The sequence below is a fragment of the Scyliorhinus torazame genome, chromosome 15 (assembly GCF_047496885.1).
Source record: "Scyliorhinus torazame isolate Kashiwa2021f chromosome 15, sScyTor2.1, whole genome shotgun sequence".
Taxonomy (NCBI): Eukaryota; Metazoa; Chordata; class Chondrichthyes; order Carcharhiniformes; family Scyliorhinidae; genus Scyliorhinus; species Scyliorhinus torazame.
In genome coordinates, this window is record NC_092721.1 from 138,135,969 (window position 1) to 138,160,799 (window position 24,831).

Genomic DNA, 24,831 nt, shown 5'->3' on the forward strand with positions numbered 1-24,831 from the left:
GTGTGGCAGGAATGCCTTTAGTCACGGAGTGCTGATTGGAACAGAGTGCATCTGAGTTTAGGTGAGTGACTGAGTTCGGGTGAGTGGCGAGAGAGGGCTGTGTTTTTTGTTGGTGTTCGGGTTTATCCTTGAGGTTATATTAAAAAAAAAATTTTTTAATATTTAAATTAATTAACTAGTTGAATATGGCTGGACAGATGATGTGCTGTTGCTGTATGATGATGGAACTGGTGGATCCCATTGAGACCGTCAGTGACCACATCTGCAGCAAGTGTTGGCTGCTCGAGGAATTTCGACTCAGAATTGATGAGCTGGAGACCGAGCTGCACACACTGCGGCACATCAGGGAGGGGGAACATTACCTGGACGCTTTGTTTCAGGAGGCAGTCACACCCGGTATAATAAGTTCTGTTAATTCGGACAGTGGTCAGGGACAGAGTGGTGTGACTGCAAGGGAGGCAGGTAGGGGGATCCTGAGTTTAGGAGTTGAGGAGCCTCAGCCCTTGACCTTGTCCAACAGGTATGAGGTACTAGAAGGTTATCTAGGATTGCAACGGGATCTTGATCAATTAGGCCAGTGGGCCGACGAATGGCAGATGGAGTTTAATTTAGATAAATGTGAGGCGATGCATTTTGGCAGATCGAATCAGGCCAGGACCTACTCAGTTAATGGTATGGCGTTGGGGAGAGTTATAGAACAAAGAGATCTAGGAGTACAGGTTCATAGCTCCTTGAAGGTGGAGTCGCAGGTGGACAGGGTGGTGAAGAAGGCATTCGGCATGCTTGGTTTCATTGGTCAGAACATTGAATACAGGAGTTGGGACGTCTTGTTGAAGTTGTACAAGACATTGGTACGGCCACACTTGGAATACTGTGTGCAGTTCTGGTCACCCTATTATAGAAAGGATATTATTAAACTAGAAAGAGTGCAGAAAAGATTTACTAGGATGTTGCCGGGACTTGATGGTTTGAGTTATAAGGAGAGGCTGGCTAGACTGGGACTTTTTTCCCTGGAGCGTAGGAGGCTTAGGGGTGATCTTATAGAGGTCTATAAAATAATGAGGGGCATAGATAAGGTAGATAGTCAACATCTTTTCCCAAAGGTAGGGGAGTCTAAAACTAGAGGGCATAGGTTTAAGGTGAGAGGGGAGAGATTCAGAAGGGCCCAGAGGAGCAATTTCTTCACTCAGAGGGTAGTGAGTGTCTGGAATGGGCTGCCAGAGGTAGTAGTAGAGGCGGGTACAATTGTGTCTTTTAAAAAGCATTTAGATAGTTACATGGGTAAGATAGGTATAGAGGGTTATGGGCCAAGTGCGGGCAACTGGGATTAGCTTAATGGTAAAAACTGGGCGGCATGGACTGGTTGGGCCGAAGGGCCTGTTTCCATGCTGTAAACTTCTATGATTCTACTTGCTCCCTGTGTGGATGAGGAAGAGGGCTGTAGGGAGGATGCGTTGACTGATCACTGCACCGTGGTACAGGAAGTCATTCAAGAGGGGGGAGCAAAAAGACAAGTGGTAGTTGTAGGGGATTCTATAATTAGGGGGATTGATGGCATCCTTTGTAAGCCAGATCGAGAGTCCCGCATGGTATGTTGCCTGCCCGGTGCCAGGGTGAGGGACATCTCTGATCGGCTTGGAAGGATTTTGGAGAGGGAGGGGGAGGATTCAGTTGTTGTGGTCCACGTTGGGACTAACAACATAGGTAAGACTAGGAAAGAGGACCTGTTTGGGGATTATCAAACACTAGGGACTAAATTAAAAAGCAGGTCCTCCAGGGTTATAATCTCTGGATTACTACCCGAGCCACGTGCCAATTGGCATAGGGTTGAGAAAATTAGAGAAGTTAACACGTGGCTAAAGGAGTGGTGCGGGAAAGAGGGATTCCATTTCATGGGGCATTGGCATCAGTACTGGGGCAGAAGGGACCTGTACCTTTGGGACGGTCTTCACCTGAACCACTCTGGGACCAGTGTTCTAGCGAATAGGATAAATAGGTTGGTCACAAGGACTTTAAACTAGCAATTTGGGGGGAAGGGAAGTGTAAAGCGATGGACAGTATAATGGTTAATGGAGATCAAGGCAGCAGGTTACGTGACAGGTTATTATGTAGAGATATGGGTGCAAAGACGAGGAAAATTAGGAGAAAGGGTAAGAGGAAAAATAAATTGCGAAAAGTTACTGATCAAGGTGTTAGGATTCATAACAAAGACATAAAAAACAGCATAAGTGTACTTTACCTGAATGCTCGTAGTATACGAAATAAAGTAAATGAGTTGATGGCGCAAATCATCGTGAATGACTATGATTTAGTGGCCATTACTGAAACATGGTTAAAAGATGGTCACGACTGGGAGTTAAATATCCAAGGGTATCAGACTATGCAAAAGGATAGAATGGACGGTAAGGGCGGTGGTGTAGCTTTGTTGTTTAAGGATGGCATCCGGGCAATAGTAAGGGATGATATTGGTGCTATGGAGGACAAGGTTGAATCAATTTGGGTGGAAATCAGGAATAGGAAGGCGAAAAGGTCACTGATAGGAGTAGTCTATAGGTCACCAAATAGTAACAGGATGGTAGGGCAGGCAATAAGCAAAGAAATAACGGATGCATGTAGAAATGGTACAGCGGTTATCATGGGCGATTTTAATCTGCATTTCGATTGGTTTAACCAGGTTGGTAAAGGCAGCCTTGAGGAGGAGTTTATAGAATGTGCCCGGGATAATTTCCTGGAACAGTATGTAATGGAACCCACAAGGGAACAAGCGGTCCTAGATCTGGTCCTGTGTAATGAGGCAGGATTGATTAATGATCTCATAGTTTGGGATCCTCTTGGAAGGAGCGACCACAATATGGTGGAATTTAAAATACAGTTGGAGGATGACAATGTAAAATTAAACACTAGTGTTTTGTGCTTAAACAAAAGCGATTACAATGGGATGAGAGAAGAACTAGCTAAGGTAGACTGGGAGCAAAGACTTCATGGTGAAGCAGTTGAGGAACAGTGGAGAACCTTCTGAGCGATCTTTCACAGTGTTCAGAAAAGGTTCATACCGACAAAAAAGAAAGACGGTAGAAAGGGGAAAAATCGACCGTGGATATCTAAGGAGGTGAGGGAGAGTATCAAATTGAAGGAAAAAACATACAAAGTGGCAAAAATTAGTGGGAGACTAGAGGACTGGGAAGTCTTTAGGGGACAACAGAAAGCTACTAAAAAAGCCATAAAAAAGAGTAAGGTAGACTATGAAATTAAATTGGCTCAGAACATAAAAACAGATAGTAAAAGCTTCTACAAATATATAAGACAAAAAAGAGTGGCTAAGGTAAATATTGGTCCTTTGGAAGATGAGAAGGGAGATTTAATAATAGGAGACGGGGAAATGATTGAGTAGCTGAACAGGTTTTTTAGGTCAGTCTTCACAGTGGAGGACACAAATAACATGCCAGTTACTGATGGAAATAAGGATATGATAGGTGAGGACCTTGAGATGATTGTAATCACTAAGGAGGCAGTATTGGGCAAGCTAATGGGGCTAAAGGTAGTCAAGTCTCCTGGCCCTGATGGGATGCATCCCAGAGTGTTGAAAGAGATGGCTAGGGAAATTGTAAACGCACTAGTGATAATTTATCAAAATTCACTAGACTCTGGGGTGGTCCCAGAGGATTGGAAAGTAGCAAACGTGACACCACTGTTTAAAAAAGGAGGTCGGCAGAAAGCGGGTAATTATAGGCCGGTAAGCTTAACTTCGGTTGTAGGGAAAATGCTGGAATCTATCATTAAGGAGGAAATAGCGGGGCACCTGGAGGGAAATTGTCCCATTGGGCAGACGCAGCATGGGTTCACAAAGGGTAGGTCGTGTCTGACTAATTTGATAGAATTTTTTGAGGACGTTACCAGTGCAGTAGATAACGGGGAGTCAATGGATGTGGTATATCTGGATTTCCAGAAAGCTTTTGACAAGGTGCCACACAAAAGGTTGCTGCATAAACTAAAGATGCATGGCATTGAGGGTAAAGTGGTAGCATAGGTAGAGGATTGGTTAACTAACAGAAAGCAGCGAGTGGGGATAAATGGGTGTTTCTCTGGTTGGCAACCTGTAACTAGTGGGGTCCCTCGAGGATCAGTGTTGGGCCCGCAGTTGTTCACAATTTACATAGACAATTTGGAGTTGGGGACCAAGTGCAATGTGTCAAAGTTTGCAGACGACACTAAGATGAGTGGTAAAGCAAAAAGGGCAGAGGATACCGGGAGTCTGCAGAAGGATTTGGATAGGTTAGGTGAATGGCCTAGGGTCTGGCAAATGGAATTCAATGTTGCCAAGTGTGAGGCTATCCATTTTGGGAGGAAAACAGCAGAATGGATTATTATTTAAACGGTAAGATGTTAAAACATGCTGCTGTGCAGAGGGACCTGGGTGTGCTGGTGCACAAGTCGCAAAAAGTTGGTGTGCAGGTGCAACAGGTGATAAAGAAGGCTAATCGAGTTTTGTCTTTCATTGCTAGAGGGATGGAGTTCAAGACTAGTGAGGTTATGCTGCAATTGTATAGGGTGTTGGTGAGGCTGCATCTGGAGTATTGTGTTCAGTTTTGGTCTCCTTACCTGAGAAAGGACATATTGGCACTGGAGGGAGTGCAGAGGAGATTTACTAGGTTGATCCCAGAGTTGAGGGGATTAGATTATGACGAGAGGTTGAGTAGACTGGGACTGTACTCATTGGAGTTTAGAAGGATGCGGGGGGGATCTTATTGAGACATATAAAATTATGAAGGGAATAGATAGGATAGATGTGGTCAAGGTTGTTTCCACTGGTTGGGGAAAGCAGAACTAGGGGGCATAGCCTTAAAATAAGGATTTAATAAGGAAATAAATTTAGGACGGAGTGTAGGAGGAACCTCTTCACCCAAAGGGGTGTGAATCTCTGGAATTCCTTGCCCAGTGAAGCAGTTGAGGCTCCTTTAAACGTTTTTAAGAAAAAGATAGATGCCTTTCTAAAGAATAAAGGGATTCGGGGATATGGTGTACGGGCCGGAGAGTGGAGCTGAGTCCACAAAGATCAGCAATGATCTCATTAAATGGCGGAGCAGGCTCGAGGGGCCAGATGGCCTACTCCTGTTCCTAGTTCTTATGTTCTTATGTTTCTACAAATATATAAAACAAAAAAGAGTAACTAAGGTAAATATTGGTCCTTTAGAGTATGAGAAGGGAGATTTAATAATGGGAGATGAGGAAATGGCTGAGCAACTGAACAGGTTTTTTGGGTCGGTCTTCACAGTGGAAGACACAAATAACATGCCAGTGACTGATGGAAATGAGGCTATGACGGGTGAGGACCTTGAGAGGATTGTTATCACCAAGGAGGTAGTGATGGGAAAGCTAATGGGGCCAAAGGTAGACAAGTCTCCTGGCCCTGATGGAATGCATCCCAGAGTGCTAAAAGAGATGGCTAGGGAAATTGCAAATGCACGAGGGATAATTTACCAAAATTCACTAGACTCTGGGGTGGTCCCAGAGGATTGGAAAGTAGCAAACGTGACACCACTGTTTAAAAAAGGAGGTAGGCAGAAAGCGGGTAATTATAGGCCAGTGAGCTTAACTTCTGTAATAGGGAAGATGCTGGAATCTATCATCAAGGAAGAAATAGCGAGGCATCTGTATGGAAATTGTCCCATTGGGCAGACGCAGCATGGGTTCATTAAGGGCAGGTCATGCCTAACTAATTTAGTGCATTTTTTTTGAGGACATTACCAGTGCGGTAGATAACGGGGAGCCAATGGATGTGGTATATCTGGATTTCCAGAAAGACTTTGACAAGGTGCCACACAAAAGGTTGCTGCATAAGATAAAGATGCATGGCATTAAGGGGAAAGTAGTAGCATGAATAGAGGATTGGCTAATTAATAGAAAGCAAAGAGTGTGGATTAATGGGTGTTTCTCTGGTTGGCAATCAGTAGCTAGTGGTGTCCCTCAGGGATCAGTGTTGGGCCCACAACTGTTCACAATTTACATAGATGATTTGGAGTTGGGGAGCAAGGGCAATGTGTCCAAGTTTGCAGACGACACTAAGATAAATGGTAAAGCAAAAAATGCAGAGGATACTGGAAGTCTGCAGAGAGATTTGGATAGGCTAAGTGAATGGGCTTGTGTCTGGCATATGGAATACAATGTTGACAAATGTGAGGTTATCCATTTTGGTAGGAATAACAGCAAAGGGATTATTATTTAAATGAAAAAATATTAAAACATGCTGCAGTGCAGAGAGACCTGGGTGTGCTAGTGCATGAGTCGCAAAAAGTTGGTTTACAGGTGCAACAGGTGATTAAGAAGGCAAATGGAATTTTGTCCTTCATTGCCAGAGGGATGGAGTTTAAGACTAGGGAAGTTATGCTGCAATTGTATAAGGTGTTAGTGAGGCCACACCTAGAGTATTGTGTTCAGTTTTGGTCTCCTTACTTGAGAAAGGATGTACTGGCACTGGAGGGTGTGCAGAGGAGATTCACCAGGTTAATCCCAGAGCTGAAGGGGTTGGATTACGAGGAGAGGTTGAGTGACTGGGACTCGTTGGAATTTAGAAGGATGAGGGGGGATCTCATAGAAACATATAAAATTATGAAGGGAATAGATAGGATAGATGCGGGCAGGTTGTTTCCACTGGCGGGTGAAAGCAGAACTAGGGGGCATAGTCTCAAAATAAGGGGAAGTAGATTTAGGACTGAGTTTAGGAGGAACATCTTCACCCAAAGGGTTGTGAATCTATGGAATTCCTTGCCCAGTGAAGCAGTAGAGGCTCCTTCGTTAAATGTTTTTAAGATAAAGATAGATAGTTTTTTGAAGAATAAAGGGTTATGGTGTTCGGGCCGGAAAGTGGAGCTGAGTCCACAAAAAATCGGCCATGATCTCATTGAATGGTGGAGCAGGCTCGAGGGGCCAGATGGCCTACTCCTGCTTCTAGTTCTTATGTTCTTATGAATGATGACTGGCTGAGGTCTCCGCTTTTAACTTGATGGATTTGGTGTACAGGATTCCATGATTGCCAGATTCAGAATTAAAGTCAACATTCCACGTGCATTCACATTCTGAAATAATGCTGTTCAGTCATCACCGTTTTGAACTATTTAAACTTGTAAATTTTATGAATTGACTTTTTAACCTGAATGAGCTATTGCCACATTTTATGCATTATGGCTATATAATTTTATAGGAAATACCAGTGAGAATATCTTCGCCAGAGGAGTTTGCTGCTAAGAAAACAAATTCATTTTTACCGAAAAGTATCAAAAAAATAAATTACTGCTTTGAGAATGAGTTATGGAATTAAGATTTGATTATAAGAGGATTTAACGATATTTGCACGAGTTCAGAAGTTAAATTATTTAAGTGTGGAAACTACAGCCATATGGTTTAAAATGCATTCTTTTTGTTGAGTCATGGCTTAATTTTAAACCTTCAGACCTGACCGAATAGTTTTGTTCACTTTAGTTCGACTGCACCAGATGGCGGAGCGGTACTGGCTGATCTGAAACAAAATGACTGGCAACTGTCGAGCCAAGCAACTGAAATTGCTGAACATTTGATAACCAATCATGAAAATCACCAGCTATCCAAAAAAATGTATAAATCACCTGACCTGCCGAATACAAATATCTTCGAGGTTGAAATAACTGGAGTTGGTGATGATGGAATCATCTATGGAATGGCAGTATCATTGAGTAAGTTACAGAGCATCAAAGTTGTGAATGAAGATACTAACTCATACTCCTCTAAAATAATTGTGGATAATTACATGGACTCTTAATGTGAAATCTATTGTAGTTTTAAAGATTTTTTGACTTCAATCTTCACCTAGAAGTGTAAAAAATCACACTGTGATCTTGATTGTAAGTTCATCATGCCTTCGGTTTTTTCTTCATTTATATAGGAGGACTTTTCTGCATACTTAAACTTGAGGAAAAAGATTTATGGTTTTGGTATTTAGTATGTTTTCCCAGTAAATTTGGCATTTTATTACAATTTGCTGTTTATTCCATATTTCATAATCAAGTTTTATTAACGGTTTTAAACTCATGCAGTGCTCCAAAATATTTAATCCTTGTGACTACTGCAGTCATTGTAACCTCAACTTAATTTTGCGTGAGCGTTGGATTTAACGTCTCCCCCTGTATCCACCCGTCTCCCCTGGCATCTCCAAGCATAACTCTCTGTTCGAGCAAACTTGGGCTTCTTTGATTTAAAGTAGTGCCAATGCATCAGTCGGCTTGATCCATTTTTTAAAAATTGGCATCTTGTACAACACTTGAATCCTACTGCCAATTACTTTAAATGTATGCCCCATGGGTACTGATCTCTGCTAAAGGAAATAGATTCTTCATATTGACACTCTGGGCCTCTCGTAATTTTATACAGCTAAATTAAATCTCTCTTCGGTCTCCTCTGATCCAAATAAATAATTTCCAGCCTATGCAGTATTTCATCATAGCTAAAAACCTGGCAACATGCTCATAAATCTCTTGTGTATCCTCTCCAATGCAATCATATCCTTCCTGTAATGTGATGGCAGGAACTGTCAAGACAGCCTAGATAGTGTTTAATGCAATTCTAACATAACCTCCCTGCACTTGTGTGCCAGACCTTGGCTAATAAAGAAAAGTATTCCATTTTGGTTGAACCAACATGTCCTGATAACCATGTACTCCGTATCCAACCATTTGTTGTATTTGCTCTCCCCAAATGCATTCACTCACACTTCACAAAATGTTTTAAAAGTTACAGAACAGAAAGAGGCCATTCAGCCACTTGTGTCCTATATGCTTGCATTCTGGGAGAGCAATTTAGTTCCACTGACCCACCTTTTTAAAAAATTCATTAATGGAGTGCGGACTTTGCTGTCTAGGCCAGCATTTTATTGCTCTGCTCATCCATAATTGCCCTTGAGAAGTGGTGGTGAGTTGCCTTCTTGAACTGCTGCAATCCATGTTGTGAGGGTGTGTTGTGGGTTTGGAAGGTGTTGCCTAAGGGTTCTTGGTAAGTTCTACAGTGCATCTTGTAGATGGTACACACTGTTGCCATTGTGCATCAGTGGTGGAGGGAGTGAATGTTTGCGATGGGGTGCCAATCTGGCAGCACGGTGGCGCAGTGGTTAGCACTGCTGCATCACGGCATCGAGGACCCGATTCAACCCTGGCCCCGGGTCAATGTCCGTGTGGAGTTTGCATGTTTTCCCTGTGTCTGCGTGGGTCTCACCCCCACAACCCAAAGATATGCAGGGTAGATGGTGTTGCTCTTTTTAGCCTTAATTTATTAGCTCTGATTACGTCACCTTTGCTCACGAGTCGCCAGGTATCTTTCTGATACCGCCACGTGGTTCAAGTTCAAGTTATGATTAATATGTCAGCACACCGCTTAGTAAGATTGAAATCAACGGTCATTTATTATATACAGCAAGTAATGTTTACACAATAATCCTACTATCTATAATAATAAACCTATCACTACTGGCCAATACTTAACTTTAGGAAGAGCCCACCATGTCAGGGAAATGAATGGCTTATCCAATTGGATCTGGCCCGCGGGATTCAAAAGGCTGCTACAGGTCGATGGCTAGGAGTCTTTACTGGATAGCGATCGCTGGATTCAAAACTTACAGTTGCCGGTTGCTGTTCTTGCTGAGGTCTCGAGCAGGCGAAGAAGGGAGAGAGAGAGCGATCTGAACTTGGCCCCTCACTTTATAGGGCCCAGGGGCTTCCCGCCTCCCGCGGCGGCCCTTGACCCTGAGTCCCAAGTGATTGGACTTGTTCCCAATCACTGGGGTCGATACGTCCAATTGCGAGGCGATTCCCCGATCGGGGGGTGGTCGTTCACCTGTCTTTGTTTCGGCCACTGCAGGCGCCGACAGGTCTGGCCCGGTATTCAATTGCTAATATGTTGCAATTGTTCACGGGGATAGCTGATTAAACTGCAGATGTCTGGGTGGATGGGCTGTTAATAGCCCTGAGTATCGATCTGGGCCAACTTCCCCAGAGCCGAATATGCTATTCTGTCTGCAGCTGTCCGTTTCTGTCTTGTTACCTGCTTTTCCCAGCAGCCTTTCTGGTTAGCCATTTTAAATCGGGTTTTGGCCAAATTAATCGGGACGCAGCCATTTTACGTGGCTACAATGGATTAGAACATAGAAAAATACAGCACAGAACAGGGCCTTCGGCCCACAATGTTGTGCCGAACTTTTGTCCCAGATTAAGAACAAATTAATCTACACCCCATCAGTCTACCATAATCCATGTACCTATCCAATAGCCGCTTGAAGGTCCCTAATGTTTCAGACTCAACTACTTCCACAGGCAGTGCATTCCATGCCCCCACTACTCTCTGGGTAAAGAACCTACCTCTAACATCCCCCTCATATCTTCCACCATTCAACTTAAATTTATGTCCCCTTGTAATGGTTTGTTCCACCCAGGGAAAAAGTTTCTGACTGTCTACTCTGTGTCTATTCCCCTGATCATCTTATAAACCTCTATCAAGTCGCCCCTCATCCTGTTCTGTTCTAATGAGAAAAGGCCTAGCACCCTCAACCTTTCCTCGTAAGACCTACTCTCCATTCCTGGCAACATCCTGGTAAATCTCCTTTGCACCTTTTCCAACGCTTCCACATCCTTCCTAAAATGAGGCGACCAGAACTGCACACAGTACTCCAAATGTGGCCTTACCAAGGTTTTGTACAGCTGCATCATCACCTCACGGCTCTTAAATTCAATCCCTCTGCTAATGAACGCCAGCACACCATAGGCCTTCTTCACAGCTCTACCCACTTGAGTGGCAACTTTCAAAGATGTATGAACATAGACCCCAAGATCTCTCTGCTCCTCCACATTGCCAAGAACCCTACCGTTAACCCTGTATTCCGCATTCATATTTGTCCTTCCAAAATGGACAACCTCACATTTTTCAGGGTTAAACTCCATCTGCCACTTGTCAGCCTAGCTCTGCATCCTATCTGTCTCTTTGCAGCCGACAGCAGCCCTCCTCACTATCCACAACTCCACCAATCTTCGTATCGTCTGCAAATTTACTGACCCACCCTTCAACTCCCTCATCCAAGTCATTAATGAAAATGACAAAAAGCTGAGGACCCAGAACTGATCCCTGCGGTACTCCACTGGTAACTGGGTTCCGGGCTGAATATTTGCCATCCACCGCCACTCTCTGACTTCTATCGGTTAGCCAGTTGGTTATCCAACTGGCCAAATTTCCCACTATCCCATGCCTCCTTACTTTCTGCATAAGCCTACCATGGGGAACCTTATCAAATGCCTTACTAAAATCCATGTATACTACATCCACTGCTTTACCTTCATCCACGTGCTTGGTCACCTCCTTAAAGAATTCAATAAGACTTGTGAGGCAAGACCTACCCCTCACAAATCCGTGCTGACTATCCCTAATCAAGCAGTATCTTTCCAGATGCTCAGAAATCCTATCCCTCCATACCCTTTCCATTACTTTGCCTACCACCGAAGTAAGGCTAACTGGCCTGTAATTCCCAGGGTTATCCCTATTCCCCTTTTTGAACAGGGGCACGACATTTGTCACTCTCCAATCCCCTGGTACCACCCCTGTTGACAGTGAGGACGAAAAGATCATTGCCAACGGCTCTGCAATTTCATCTCTTGCTTCCCATAGAATCCTTGGATATATCCCGTCAGGCCCGGGGGACTTGTCTCTCCTCAAGTTTTTCAAAATGCCCAACACATCTTCCTTCCTAACAAGTATCTCCTCGAGCTTACCAGTCTGTTTCACACTGTCCTCTCCAACAATATGGCCCCTCTCATTCGTAAATACTGAAGAAAAATACTCGTTCAAGACCTCTCCTGTCTCTTCAGACTCAATACACAATCTCCCGCTACTGTCCTTGATCGGACCTACCCTCGCTCTAGTAATTCTTCTCATATTTCTCACGTGTGTACATAGATTTACATAGAATTTACAGTGCAGAAGGAGGCCATTCAGCCCATCGAGTCTGCACCAGCTCTTGGAAAGAGCACCCTACCCAAATCCACACCTCCACCCTATCCCCATAACCCAGTAACCCCACCCAGCACTAAGGGAAATTTTGGACACTAAGGGCAAATTCGCATAGCCAATCCACCTAACCTGCACGTCTTTGGACTGTGGGAGGAAAGCGGAGCACCCGGAGGAAACCCACGCAGACACTGGGAGAACGTGCAAACTCCGCACAGACAGTGACCCAGCGGGGAATCTAACCTGGGATCCTGGAGCTGTGAAGCGATTGTGCTAACCACCATGCTACCGTGCTGCCCTGCTACCGTGTAAAAGGCCTTGGGGTTATCCTTGATCCTACCCACCAAAATTTTTTCATGCCCTCTCTTCGCTCTCCTAATCCCTTTCTTCAGTTCCCTCCTGGCTATCTTGTATCCCTCCAGCACCCTGTCTGAACCTTGTTTCCTCAGCCTTACATAAGTATCCTTCTTCCTCTTAAGACATTCAACCTCTCTTGTCAACCATGGTTCCCTCACTCGACCATCTCTTCCCTGCCTGACAGGGACATGCATATCAAGGACACATAGTATCTGTTCCTTGAACAAGTTCCACATTTCAATTGTGTCCTTCCCTGGCAGCCTCTGTTCCCAACTTATGCACTTCAGTCCTTGTCTGACAGCAGCTTCGTATGTACCCTTCCCACAATTGTAAACCTTGCCCTGTTGCATGCACCTATCCCTCTCCATTACTAAAGTGAAAGTCACAGAATTGTGGTCACTATCTCCAAAATGCTCCCCCACTAACAAATCTATCACTTGCCCTGGTTCATTACCACGTACCAAATCCAATATGGCCTCCCCTCTGGTCGGACAATCTGTTAGAAAAGCTTCCTGGACACACTGCACAAACACCACCCCATCCAAACTATTTAATCGAAAGCGTTTCCACTCAATATTTGGGAAGTTGAAGTCAACCATGACTACTACCCTGTGACTTCTGCACCTTTCCAAAATCTGTTTCCCAATCTGTTCCTCCACGTCTCTGCTGCGATTGGGGGGCCTATAGAAAACTCCCAACAAGGTGACTGCTCCTTTCCTATTTCTGGCTTCAACCCATGCTACCTCAGTAGGCAGATCCTCCTCGAACTGCCTTTCTGCAGCTGTTATAGTATCTCTAATTAACAATGCAACCCCCCCCCCCCACCTCATTTACCACCCTCCCTAATCTTATTGAAACATCTGTAACCAGGAACCTCCAACAACCATTTCTGCCCCTCTTCTATCCAAGTTTCCGTGATGGCCACCACATCGTAGTCCCAAGTACCGATCCATGCCTTAAGTTCACCCACCTTATTCCTGATGCTTCTTGCGTTGAAATATACACACTTCAACCCATCTCCGTGCCTGCAAGTACTCTCCTTTGTCAGTGTTACCTTCCCCACTGCCTCACTACACGCTTTGACATCCTGAACATCGGCTACCTTAGTTGCTGGACTGCAAATCCAGTTCCCATTCCCCTGCCAAATTAGTTTAAATCCTCCCGAAGAGTACTAGAAAACCTCCCTCCCAGGATATTGGTGCCCCTCTGGTTCGGATGCAACCCGTCCTGCTTGTACAGGTCCTACCTTCCACAGAATGTGCTCCAATTATCCAAATACCTGAAGCCCTCCCTCCTACACCATTCCTGCAGCCATGTGTTCAACTGCACTCTCTCCCTATTCCTAGCCTCGCTATCACGTGGCACCGGCAACAAACCAGAGATGACAACTGGCACCCGGGAGGCAACATGCCTTCCGGGAGTCTCGCTCGCGACCACAGAACCTCCTATCTATTCCCCTAACCATTGAGTCTCCTATCACTATTGCTTTTCTATTCTCCCCCCTTCCCTTCTGAGCCCCAGAGCCAGACTCTGTGCGAGAGACCTGGCCGCTAGGGCCTTCCCCCGGTAGGTCATTCTCCCCCCCCCACCCCCAATAGCATCCAAAACGGTATACTTATTTTGAAGGGGAACGGCCACGAGGGATCCCTGCACTGTCTGCCCATTTGTTTTCTTTCCCCTGACTGTAACCCAGCTACTCTTGTCCTGTACCTTGGGTGTGGTTACCTCCCCGTAACTCTGGTCTATTACCCCCTCTGCCTCCCGGATGATCCGAAGTTCCTCCAGCTCCAGTTCCCTAATACGGGGCGTCATTCTCCGACCCCCCGCCGGGTCGGAGAATGGCCGTTGGCCGCCGTGAATCCCGCCCCCGCCCCCGCCGAAGTCTCCGAAGGGAGAAAAGTCGGCGGGGCGTTAATGGCGCCGCTGCCGCGGAGAATGTCACGGGTCTGCGCAAGGCAGCCGATTTTCGGCCTGCCGATATTCTCCCTTCCGGATGGGCCGAAGTCCCGTCGACGTGATGACCGTTCACGTCGACGTCAATCAAACCTCCTTTTCATCGGCGTGACCCGGTGCTCCAGGCTCACGCCGACCAGCGAGGAGGTGAGTGACGGCCTGGGGGGTTGGCTCTGGGCAGGAAATGGCGTGGCCGCAGACTGATTGCCTGAGGAGAGGTGTGTCTCGGCTTGTGTGTGTGTGCGGCGGGGGGGGGGGGGGGGTTAGAGTAGGCTGGGCTCCGGGGGAGTGCCGGGAGGGGGTCCGTGCCGGGGTGGAGGTTGGGGGTTGGGGAGGGGGTCCGTGCCGGGGTGGAGGTTGGGGGTTGGGGAGGGGGTCCGTGCCGGGGTGGAGGTTGGGGGGGGGGGTCCGTGCCGGGGTGGAGGTTGGGGAGGGGGTCCGTGCCGGGGTGGAGGTTGGGGAGGGGGTCCGTGCCGGGGTGGAGGTTGGGGGTTGCGGAGGGGGTCCGTGCCGGGTTGGGGGTTGTGGAGGGGGTCCGTGCCGGGGTGGAGGTTGGGGGGGGGGTCCGTGCCGGGGTGGAGGTTGGGGAGGGGGTCCGTGTTGGGGGGGGGGTCCGTGCTGGGGTGGAGGTTGGGGGTTGGGGAGGGGTTCCGTGCCGGGGTGGAGGTTGGGGGGGGGTCCGTGCTGGGGTGGAGGTTGGGGGTTGGGGAGGGGGGTCCGTGCCGGGGTGGAGGTTGGGGGGGGGGGGGTCCGTGCCGGGGTGGAGGTTGGGGAGGGGGTCCGTGCCGGGGTGGAGGTTGGGGAGGGGGTCCGTGCCGGGGTGGAGTTTGGGGGTTGTGGAGGGGGTCCGTGCCGGGGTGGAGGTTGGGGAGGGGGGGTCCGTGCCGGGGTGGAGGTTGGGGAGGGGGTCCGTGCCGGGGTGGAGGTTGGGGGTTGTGGAGGGGGTCCGTGCCGGGGTGGAGGTTGGGGGGGGGGGTCCGTGCCGGGGTGGAGGTTGGGGAGGGGGTCCGTGCCGGGGTGGAGGTTGGGGGTTGCGGAGGGGGTCCGTGCCGGGGTGGGTGATGGGAGGGCAAATGAGTTGGTCCACCTGGCCAGGTGCCAGCCTCCAACAGTTGGACCCATGCGGTCCATGCCACCTGGCTGGGGGGAGGAGGGGATATGGGCAATGATGACATGTCGTCGTTCCCCTCCCCCCCACCAGGTCGTCATGTTTTCAGATCATCCAGCGATGTTGGCCGCCGTGGTGGCAGCCGCTCATGTCTATGTTGCCCTGGATGAGGAGGAGGAGGAGGAGCGTGCCAGAGAGGCGGCGCAGGCTGCCGCAGAGGGGCAGGCGGCAGCCGCCCAGGCTGGAGGGACACCTGACCGACAGGACGAGGAGGGGGAGGAGGACGTCGCGGCCCCACGGCAACGGAGGCACCCGAGGGCGCCCCGTGTGTACCGGCCCCGGCAGTCATACCAGGACCTCACGGACCGGGAATGCAGGAGGAGACTCCGGATGAGCCGGGAAACCGTGGAACACATCTGCCACCTGCTGGCACACCTGTCACCGCGTGGCACTGGCGGGGGACACCCTCTCCCCGTGTCCGTCAAGGTTACGGTGGCCCTGAACTTTTATGCAACGGGGTCATTCCAGGCACCGAGTGGGGACCTGTCCGTCATATCGCAGTCATCGGTGCATCGGTGCATCCGGGCAGTGAAAGATGCCCTTTATGCCATGGCGCACCGCTACATCCGCTTCCCCGTGGACCGGGCCAGCCAAGATGCCCGGGCCGTGGGCTTCTCTGCCATTGCCGGGTTCCCCATGGTCCAGGGCGCGATCGATGGGATGCACGTCGCCGTGCGGCCACCTGCAGATAACAGGGCCGTGTTCACTAATAGGAAGGGGACCTATTCGATGAACGTACAGGTGGTCTGCGACCACCGCATGATGATCCTGCACGTCTGCGCCCGTTACCCAGGCAGTGTACACGACTCATTCGTGTTGTCGCGGTCATCCATCCCCGGCATGTACGAGGGACGCCATCCCCGGCTGAGGGGCTGGTTGCTGGGCGACAGGGGCTACCCATTGCGATCGTGGCTGATGACGCCTATACGGAGGCCACGCAATGAGGCGGAGAACCGCTACAATGATGCCCATGTAGCGACAAGGGGAGTGATCGAGAGGTGCTTTGGCGTGCTGAAGATGTGTTTCAGGTGCCTGGACCTCTCTGGGGGCGCCCTCCAGTATCGGTCAGATAGGGTCGGCCGCATCATTGTGGTGTGCTGCGTCCTGCACAACATAGCCCAGCAGAGGGGCGATGTGCCGCAGGCAGAGGAGGGCGGAGTGGAGGAGCAGCAGGAAGAGGCCCAGTCCTCCCCAGATGAGGGGGATGGGGGCAATGGTCAGGGCAGACGGGGTAGACACAGACGGGTGGCTGTCCACCGTTACCGGCTGGCCCAGCGGGCACGGGACAGACTGATAGACGCCCGCTTCACTGACTAGATGGGCGTGGGAATCGGGTTGTATGGCCACAGACCGCACACCATGACAACAGCCGACCACCCACACCCCCCACCCATCCATCCACCCAGCACCATCACCCCCCTCCCCAACCCCACACACCCCACCCGCATGCACACCACCCCCCCACTCCCAATTGCCGATCCACCGGCGGCACAACGGGCCGGGCTCACCCAGTTGCGGGTGGACGCGTGTCTATCGCAGGCCATGGAGAATGATGACAACCCGCCTCCGATGAGCTCCTGGCTCTACATCGTTGGACTATGTCTGACCCATGGCCACAGTACCACCATCCACCCGGACCATCCCTGCATGCGGCTGTGACACTGCAGCGCACGGTCCCGTCCTCTGCCCGGGGGATGTTGATGGCGGCCCAGGGGGAAGGGGGCAGACTCACCTGGGGCTGAGGTAAGACCACCCCTCACACACACACTTGCGCTCAACGTACATGACACCCCCGCACACTTTGGACAGAGCACAAAGGCAGCTTCGGTAGGTGTAACATTGACTTTAATAACCAAAGGAGTTCATGCACGTGCCCTAGCGCCTAAAACTCATCTGTGCCCTGCACCCGTGCCAACTTACTCAGTGTCTAATTGTTTGGCCTTACGGGCCCTTTGACTACGTCTACGTGGTTCCCCAGACGGTACAGCAGAACTGGAGGTGGACTCCTGTGATTCCTGCCCTCTGACACTGGATCCCTTTGGCGGCCGTTTCCTGGGGCGTCCTGGCCTAGATGGGCCAGGCTGCGGCCCGGGCGACTGGGATGGCGAGCTGCCAGCCTGTCCTGCCCGTTGCCCACCCGATGCACCTGGGACGGAAGGGGGGGGAGTCCGAGGTGTTGAGGTGTACCGGGACCTCCCCTACAGAGGGAGCCGGGACGGACCACACCACCTCCTCCTCCCTCGGGGTGCCCGATGGCCCCCAGGCCTCTACATGGGTGGGGGATGCGAACGGACTGGCCATCCGACGCGCCCCCGACATCTGGCGCTGCCAGTCCTGGAGGCCCGTGCAGGTATCGACAGGGGTCTGCAGGTTTGCAGCCATGGAGCCCAGGGGGTTGTCGAACCCTGTCTGCGACAGTGCGACGCCAGCTCGCACATGGCCACTGGCGCCGATGCCCTCAGCGATGGCCTGCTGAGACTGGGCCATGGCCTGCAGCGACAGGGCCATGGCCTGCAGAGACTGGGCTATGGCCTGCTGAGACTGGGCCATGGCCTGCTGAGACTGGGCTATGGCGTTGAGCGCCTCTGCCATCTGGCGCTGGCACTGGCTCATGGCCTCCTGTGAGAGGGCAGCCATTTCCTGGGCCACAGACGCCGCCTGCACGGAAGGCCCCAGGCCTCGCAAACCGTTCCCATATCTGACACCGTCGCACCCATTGCCTCCACCGCGGACGCCACCCGTGCGGTGTCAGCCTGGGTGGCACGCATGACCGGGACCACTCCCAGCTCCTGGACGCGGGTGGACTCCTCCACCTGCGACCGCAGCCGCCGCAAGCCACCCGTCACCCTATTCGCTCGTCTCCGTGTCGGTGGTTGCATCGGATCTATGTGTGGGTGTGGTAACTGCAGGAACCCGGGATCCATCTGGGCGGCAGATGTTCGCTTGGCCTGGGCTGCCCTCCGACCGCCCGGTCCCTCTGCTGCTCCTACCTCCACCTGCTGTACCGGGACGGCTGTGTTGTGCGCACAGTGAGTGTACCAGACGCCTCATCACTAAAGTGCCCAACCGTGGTGAGTGTTTCTGCGATGGTGGAGGGTGTTGGTGACAGCAGTGGCGTTGTGTCGTGCTCTTCATCCCACTCTGAGTCCATGGCACTTTGGGGTGGGGGTTCGTCTCCACCCATCCACTCTGAGTCACTGTCCGGTATTTCGTCTTCCCGGGTAGTGCTGTCCCGGTAGTGCTGTCCCGGGTAGTGCTGTCCCGGGTAGTGGTGTCCCGGGTAGGGGTGTCCCGGATAGTGGTGTCCTGGGTAGTGGTGTCCTGGCTCGGATGTGACGGGGGCCTGTGGCTGCCCCCCTCATCGCTGGGTGGTCGCTCCCGCACGTGACGGGGGTGTCGTCTCCCTGTTGCTCCAGGTCTCTCCGTCTCCGTGGTCTCCGAGGGGCATCCTGCGGGCGGTCTGCATCTGCGGGGATGGGTGCCTGGACGTTTGGTCCTGCGATACACAATGAAGCATGCATGGTTAGACATCAGGCAGTGATCAGGTGATACGGGAGAGGGGGATATAGGGGAGGGGGGATATGGGGACGGGCTGTTGGTGGCTCACTTGCTCGTGGGGCCCCGACCTCTGCATCAGCAACCTCCCGGTCCTCAGGTCCGCCAGCCAGTTCCAGGGCCCTTTCCTCGTGTACGGTCAGTGGCCTCTCATCAGCGGGCCCTCCTCCAGTCCTCACATGCTCCCTATTGTTGTGTGCGCGCTTCTCCTGGGGGGGGGTGGTGGCAGGGGTAAAAGGCAACAGTGTTAGGCAGGTATATGAATGCACGCCATCGGTTGCGCGTGCATTGCAGAGGTTAAGGTTAGGGCTGGATTCACTTGGGGATATGGGGGATATGGGGGAGGGGGGATATGGGGGAGGGGGGATATGGGGGAGGGGGGATATGGGGGAGGGGGGAATATGGGGGATATGGTGGAGGGGGGATATGGTGGAGGGGGGATATGGGGGATGGGGGGATATGGGGGAGGGGGGATATGGGGGAGGGGGAATATGGGGGATATGGGGGAGGGGGGAATATGGGGGATATGGGGAGGGGGAATATGGGGGATATGGGGGAGGGGGGGATATGGGGGAGGGGGGATATGGGGGAGGGGGGTTATGGGGAGGGGGGGGATATGGGGAGGGGGGGTTATGGGGGAGGGGGGGATATGGGGGAGGGGGGGATATGGGGGAGGGGGGATATGGGGGACGCTCACCCTGCCTGCTCTGACGAGGTCGTTCACCTTCTTGTGGCACTGGGTGCCTGTCCGTGGTGTTAGGGCCACAGCGGTGACGGCCTCTGCCACCTCCCTCCACAGACGCCGGCTGTGGCGTGGGGCAACTCTGCGGCCGTGCCCGGGATACAGGGCGTCCCTCCTCTGCTCCACCGCATCCAGGAGCGCCTCCACATCGCGTGACTCGAACCTCGGGGCTGAGCGACGGCCAGCCATCAAGTCGGGTGTTGCGGTCGGCTGTTCCGGTCGGGTGGGGGGGAGCTGCGCGGCCTTATGAGCCGTCACGCCGTGCAGCGCGTATGACGCTGCACGGCGTGAACCACTGCGCAAGCGCGGATCCGTTACGTCGCTGCTAGCCCATTTCGGGCCGCAGACTATCGGCCCATTTTTATGACGTGACGCAAGTGGGATTTGCGCCGTTTTTTGCGCCGATCGGCGGAGTTTCCGCCGATAACGGAGAATTTCGCCCACGGTCTCTGAGGAGCTGGAGTTGGGTGCACTTCCCGCAGGTATAGTCAGCGGGGACAGCGGTGGTATCCCTCACCACCCACATCCTACAGGAGGAGCATGCAACTGCCCTAGCCTCCATCCCCTCTTACCTTACAGAATATAGCTGCACTGTGGACCAACTGGAACTCCGCGCTCCAACTCTGCTCCCAGTCAGCTGAACTCTCTGTAAACTCCCGGCTCTCTTCACGCTCTTTGAGGAAATGTAGGAAGTGAAATAAAAGGAGCACCGTACTCCCTCCTCACCTAACTCCCTCAGTCACCAAACCCTCACTATAGCACTCAAATACACCCAAATTCAGCACTCAGTGCAAACAAAGTCTGCACTGTAGCTGGCTCACTTTTATACTGTGAATCTAGCCTCTGAAAACTGGCCTAATCCAATTAACTAATTAACAAGCTCGAGCTGCAAGTAGTTACAAGTAGAAACTATGTTTAAAGCTGATTGAAAATTCACCTTCTATACCAAACAGCAACTTTTAAGTTTATTAACTAAATAAAAGAAAGACTAGACTTTAGATAAAAAAGAACCTTTATTATCCTCAGTCACCAAACTCTCACTATAGCACTCAAATGCACCCAAATTCAGCACTCAGTGCAAAACCCATTTGGTCATGCTAAATTGCCCCTTGATTGGAAAAAAATAATTGGGGACTCTAAATGTATTTTTAAAGAAAGAGATGGGGTGCCAATCACGAAGGCTGCTTTGTTCTTGGACTCGAGCTTTGTGAGTGCTGTTGGAGCTGCACTAATACAGGCAATGGGAGAGTATTCCATCACCCTCCTAATTTGCGCCTTATATTGTAGTTGATGGACAGGTTTTGGAGAGTCAGAAGGTGAGTTACTCACTACAGAATTCCTAACCTCGGACCTGCTCTTGTAACCACAGTATTTATATGGCTGGTCCAGTTCAGTTTCTGGTCAATGGTAATCCCCAGGATATTGATAGTGGGAGATTCAGCGATGATAATGCCATTGAATGTCAGGGCAGTGTTTAATTTCTCTCTTGTTAAAGATTGTCATTGACTGGCACTTTTGTGGCACAAATGTTATTTGTCATTTAACGGCCCAAGTCTGGATCTTGTCCAAGTTTGCTGTATTTGGACATGGACTGCTCCAGTCTCTGAGGAGTTGCGGACGGTGTTGAACGTACAATCATCAGGTAATATCCTTTTGACCATATGATGGAAGGAAGTTCATTGAAGCAACTGAAATGGTTGGACCTCAAACACTACTCTGAGGAACAGAAGTGATGTGCAGGAAGTAAGATAATTGACCTAACTACCACAAACACCTCCCTTTGTGCTAGGTTTGACTCCAACCAGCAGAGAGTCTTTCCTCTGATTTCCATTGACTCAGTTTTGTTCGGGCTCCTTGATGCCGCACTCTACCAAATGCTACCTTGATGCCAAGGGATGCCACTCTCTCCTCTCTAGAGTTCAGCTCTTTTGTCCATGTTTGAACAAAGGCTGTAATGAAGGCAGGAGCTGAGTAATCCTGGCAGAACCCATACTGCGAGTCAGTGAGCAGGTTATTGATAAGCAAGTGCTATTGATGACCGCTTCCATCACATTTCCCCCATAGCGTTACAATTTTTTTCTATTCAGATAATTATCCAACTCCCTTCTGAAAGCTATGATTGAATCTGCGACCACTCTTGTTTCCCTCAGTATCTTTGGCATCTGTTCTGGTCCTGGTGACTTAAAGTACGGCACTCCTTTCCAACATCTTGTTGTTAGTTTTTAGCACATCCAATTTCTCAACTATCTTGATCTCATTCTAGGAAATGAGGGGCAAGTGAATCGAATGTCAGTAGCGGAACATTTAAGGGACCGTGATCATGGTACCATAAAGTTTGGGTTAGCTATTGAAAAGGACAAAGAGCAAATTAATCGGAGGAAGGCCAATTTTAATGGGTGAGAACAGATCTGGCCCAAGTAAATTGAGTCAAAAGGTTGTTAGGCAAAACAATGATGGGTTTGGGTACAGTTGAGGTACATTAGTTCTCTGGCGAAAGAGATGGAGAGTAAGATGAATCTGCAAATAGGTGTGTATGACCAAGTCAGGTTAATAATATAAATGAGAACTAGGTAGTTTTGGTGGGGTGGGGGGGGGGGGGGGTACAGAGAAGCAAAGAAAGCATATGTGAAGACACTGGTAGCCCAAGAGAAAAGGATATCCAGAAGTTGTTTTTAGCCATAAAAATAGCAGAAAGATGGTAAAAGGAGGAGTAGGAACAATTAGGGGCCAAAAAGGAATTTATACATTGAGGTAGAGGGTAGGGCTGAGGTACGAAATGAAAATCTTGCATCTGCTTTTACCAAAGATACAATTAGCCATGTGGACTAATTGGGGAACGCCTGTATTTAAGTGCAAATATGTTTGACTTATTTGAGTTTTTAGATGAGATAATGGGGTGGGGTTGATGAAGATAATATGGTTGATGTAGTGTACATGGACTTCCAAGAAGTGTTTGCTAAGTTATCAACAGGTTTGTCAGTAAATTTGAAACTTGTGAATAAAAGGGTCAGTAGCAGTATGGGTTAGATGTTTACTGAGTGACAGGAAACAGTAGTAATGAATGGTTAGCAGCTTTTGGACTGAAAAAAGGTGAGGTTCCCCAAGGTAGGTATTGGGGCCAATGTTTGACCTAAATTAATGACCTCGACTAACATTTGAGAAAGACGCAAATTTGAAGTATTGTGAACTGAGGAATGTTGACTTTGAGAGGAAGTAAGCTGGCAGGATGGGCGGATGAAATTTAATGCACAAAAGTATGAAGGGATACATTTTGGCAAGAAGATCGAGGAAAGTTAATATATAATAAAAGGATACATGGGGCAGTACAGTGGTTAGCACTGCTGCCTCACGGCTCCAGGAATCCGGGTTCAATTCTGGCCTCGGGTGACTGTCTGGAGTTTGCACTTTCTCCGTGCCTGCGTGGGTTTCCTCCAGGTGCTCGAGTTTCCTCCCGCAGCTCAAGATGTGTAGGTTAGGTCGATTGGCCATGCTAAATTCCCCCATTGTGTCCAAAAGGTTGGATGGGGTTACTGGGTTACGGGTCTAGGGTGGAGGCATGGGCTTAAGTAGGGTGCTCTTTCCAAGGGTCGGTGCAGACTTGATGGGCTGAATGGCCTTCTGCACTGTCATTCTATGATAAAATTCTAAAAGGCTGTGCAGTAGTATAGGCAAATATGCACAAATTGTTGTACGGTGGTAGGGCAGATTGAGAAAGCAGTTAAAAAGGCAGATGGCAGCCTAGTCTGTCTAAATGGAGGCATCTAGTACAAAAGCAAGGATGTTGTCGTGAGCCTTGTAAAATACTAGTTTTCAGAAGAATGTGAAGACCCCAGAGAGAAAAAATGCACCAGAATGGTTCCAAGAATTAGACTTCAGTTGTATGGATAGATTGGTAAAGCAGAGTTATTCTCTTTAAAGAAAATATGAGATCTTCAAAGTCCTAAGGGGGCTGGACAGAGTCGATAGGGAGAACCTATTCCAGTTTATGGAAAGACTTAAGAACCAGAGAGCACTGATTTAAAGTCATTGGTAAAGATCTAATTTTGGCATGAGGAAAGCATTTTTTAATGCAACGCAAGTGGTTAGGTCTGAAATTAACTTTCTGAGGATGTAGAGATCGCTGGTTTATTTGTGGTTTACAAAAGGGTTAACATTTTGAGATTTATACGGGTGTGATGTTTTGGACTCTGTCTTTAAATTTGTGTTAAATGAAAGGGGCCATATGACCTGTTCTGTAGTCTTTCTGATAGTAAGCCTGAGTAGTTTGATTGTAAGAGATCAAAGGAAGGCATAGATGGTTTTGCTGGGAAGAAGGTGCAAGGTATTTGTGCTTGGAAACAATGATAATAGTCTGAGCTCACTATATGCACATCTGGTGAGCCTTCCAAAATCCCAGAAAGGTGTTGTAGTTATTGGGTTGTAAGCAGTTGAGCTGCTAACTGTCCAAGATGAAAGAGTCGAGCATAGCTAAACAGAATTTTTACCTGTAAATAAGGTTGATGTATATCACATGACCATCTGGAAGAGGGCAGAGGAAGCCATTTCTGAGATCTGGTTACAGGTTTCTCTACAAATCGCTGAATATCATGGAGGGACGGGCAGCATGGTGGCACAGTGGTGAGGCACGATCAGTTTGGCTGGAGACGAAGTTGAATTCAAACTGAGGCTTTATTAGTATCAGATGTGTGGCCTCCTGCAGCAGCTGACGAAATGGCTGCGAGCTGGAGGCCACGCATATTTATAACCTGGCTCCTGGGGGGAGCCAGCATGCAGGGGCCCAGGTGAACCTGTAGTGCAGGTTCTACCATACAACCTTTAATATAAGAACACAGTGGTTTACCACAAGTGGTTAGCACGGCGCCGAGGTCACAGGTTCGATCCTGGCTCTGGGTCACTGTCCATGTGGAATTTGCACTGTCCGTGTATGATTTCGCCCCACAACCTGAAGATGTACTGTTGCTAACTTTTGTTGGCTCTTAATTCGTAATTTGCTGTTTGTTTAACCTTTGCTCTAGAGTCGCCAGGTACCTTTATGATACCGCCA

At 49.6% G+C, this 24,831-nt stretch overlaps 1 protein-coding gene across 1 annotated transcript in view; it reads left to right on the forward strand.

Moving 5' to 3' along the window:
- The window catches only part of rnf17 (ring finger protein 17), a 199,192-nt gene that overhangs the window by 102,830 nt on the left and 71,531 nt on the right, over positions 1-24,831 (forward strand). The window contains exon 21 of the mRNA XM_072475912.1: positions 7,477-7,706. Coding sequence (XP_072332013.1) covers positions 7,477-7,706 — 230 coding nt within the window. The remainder of the gene's footprint in view (positions 1-7,476; positions 7,707-24,831) is intronic.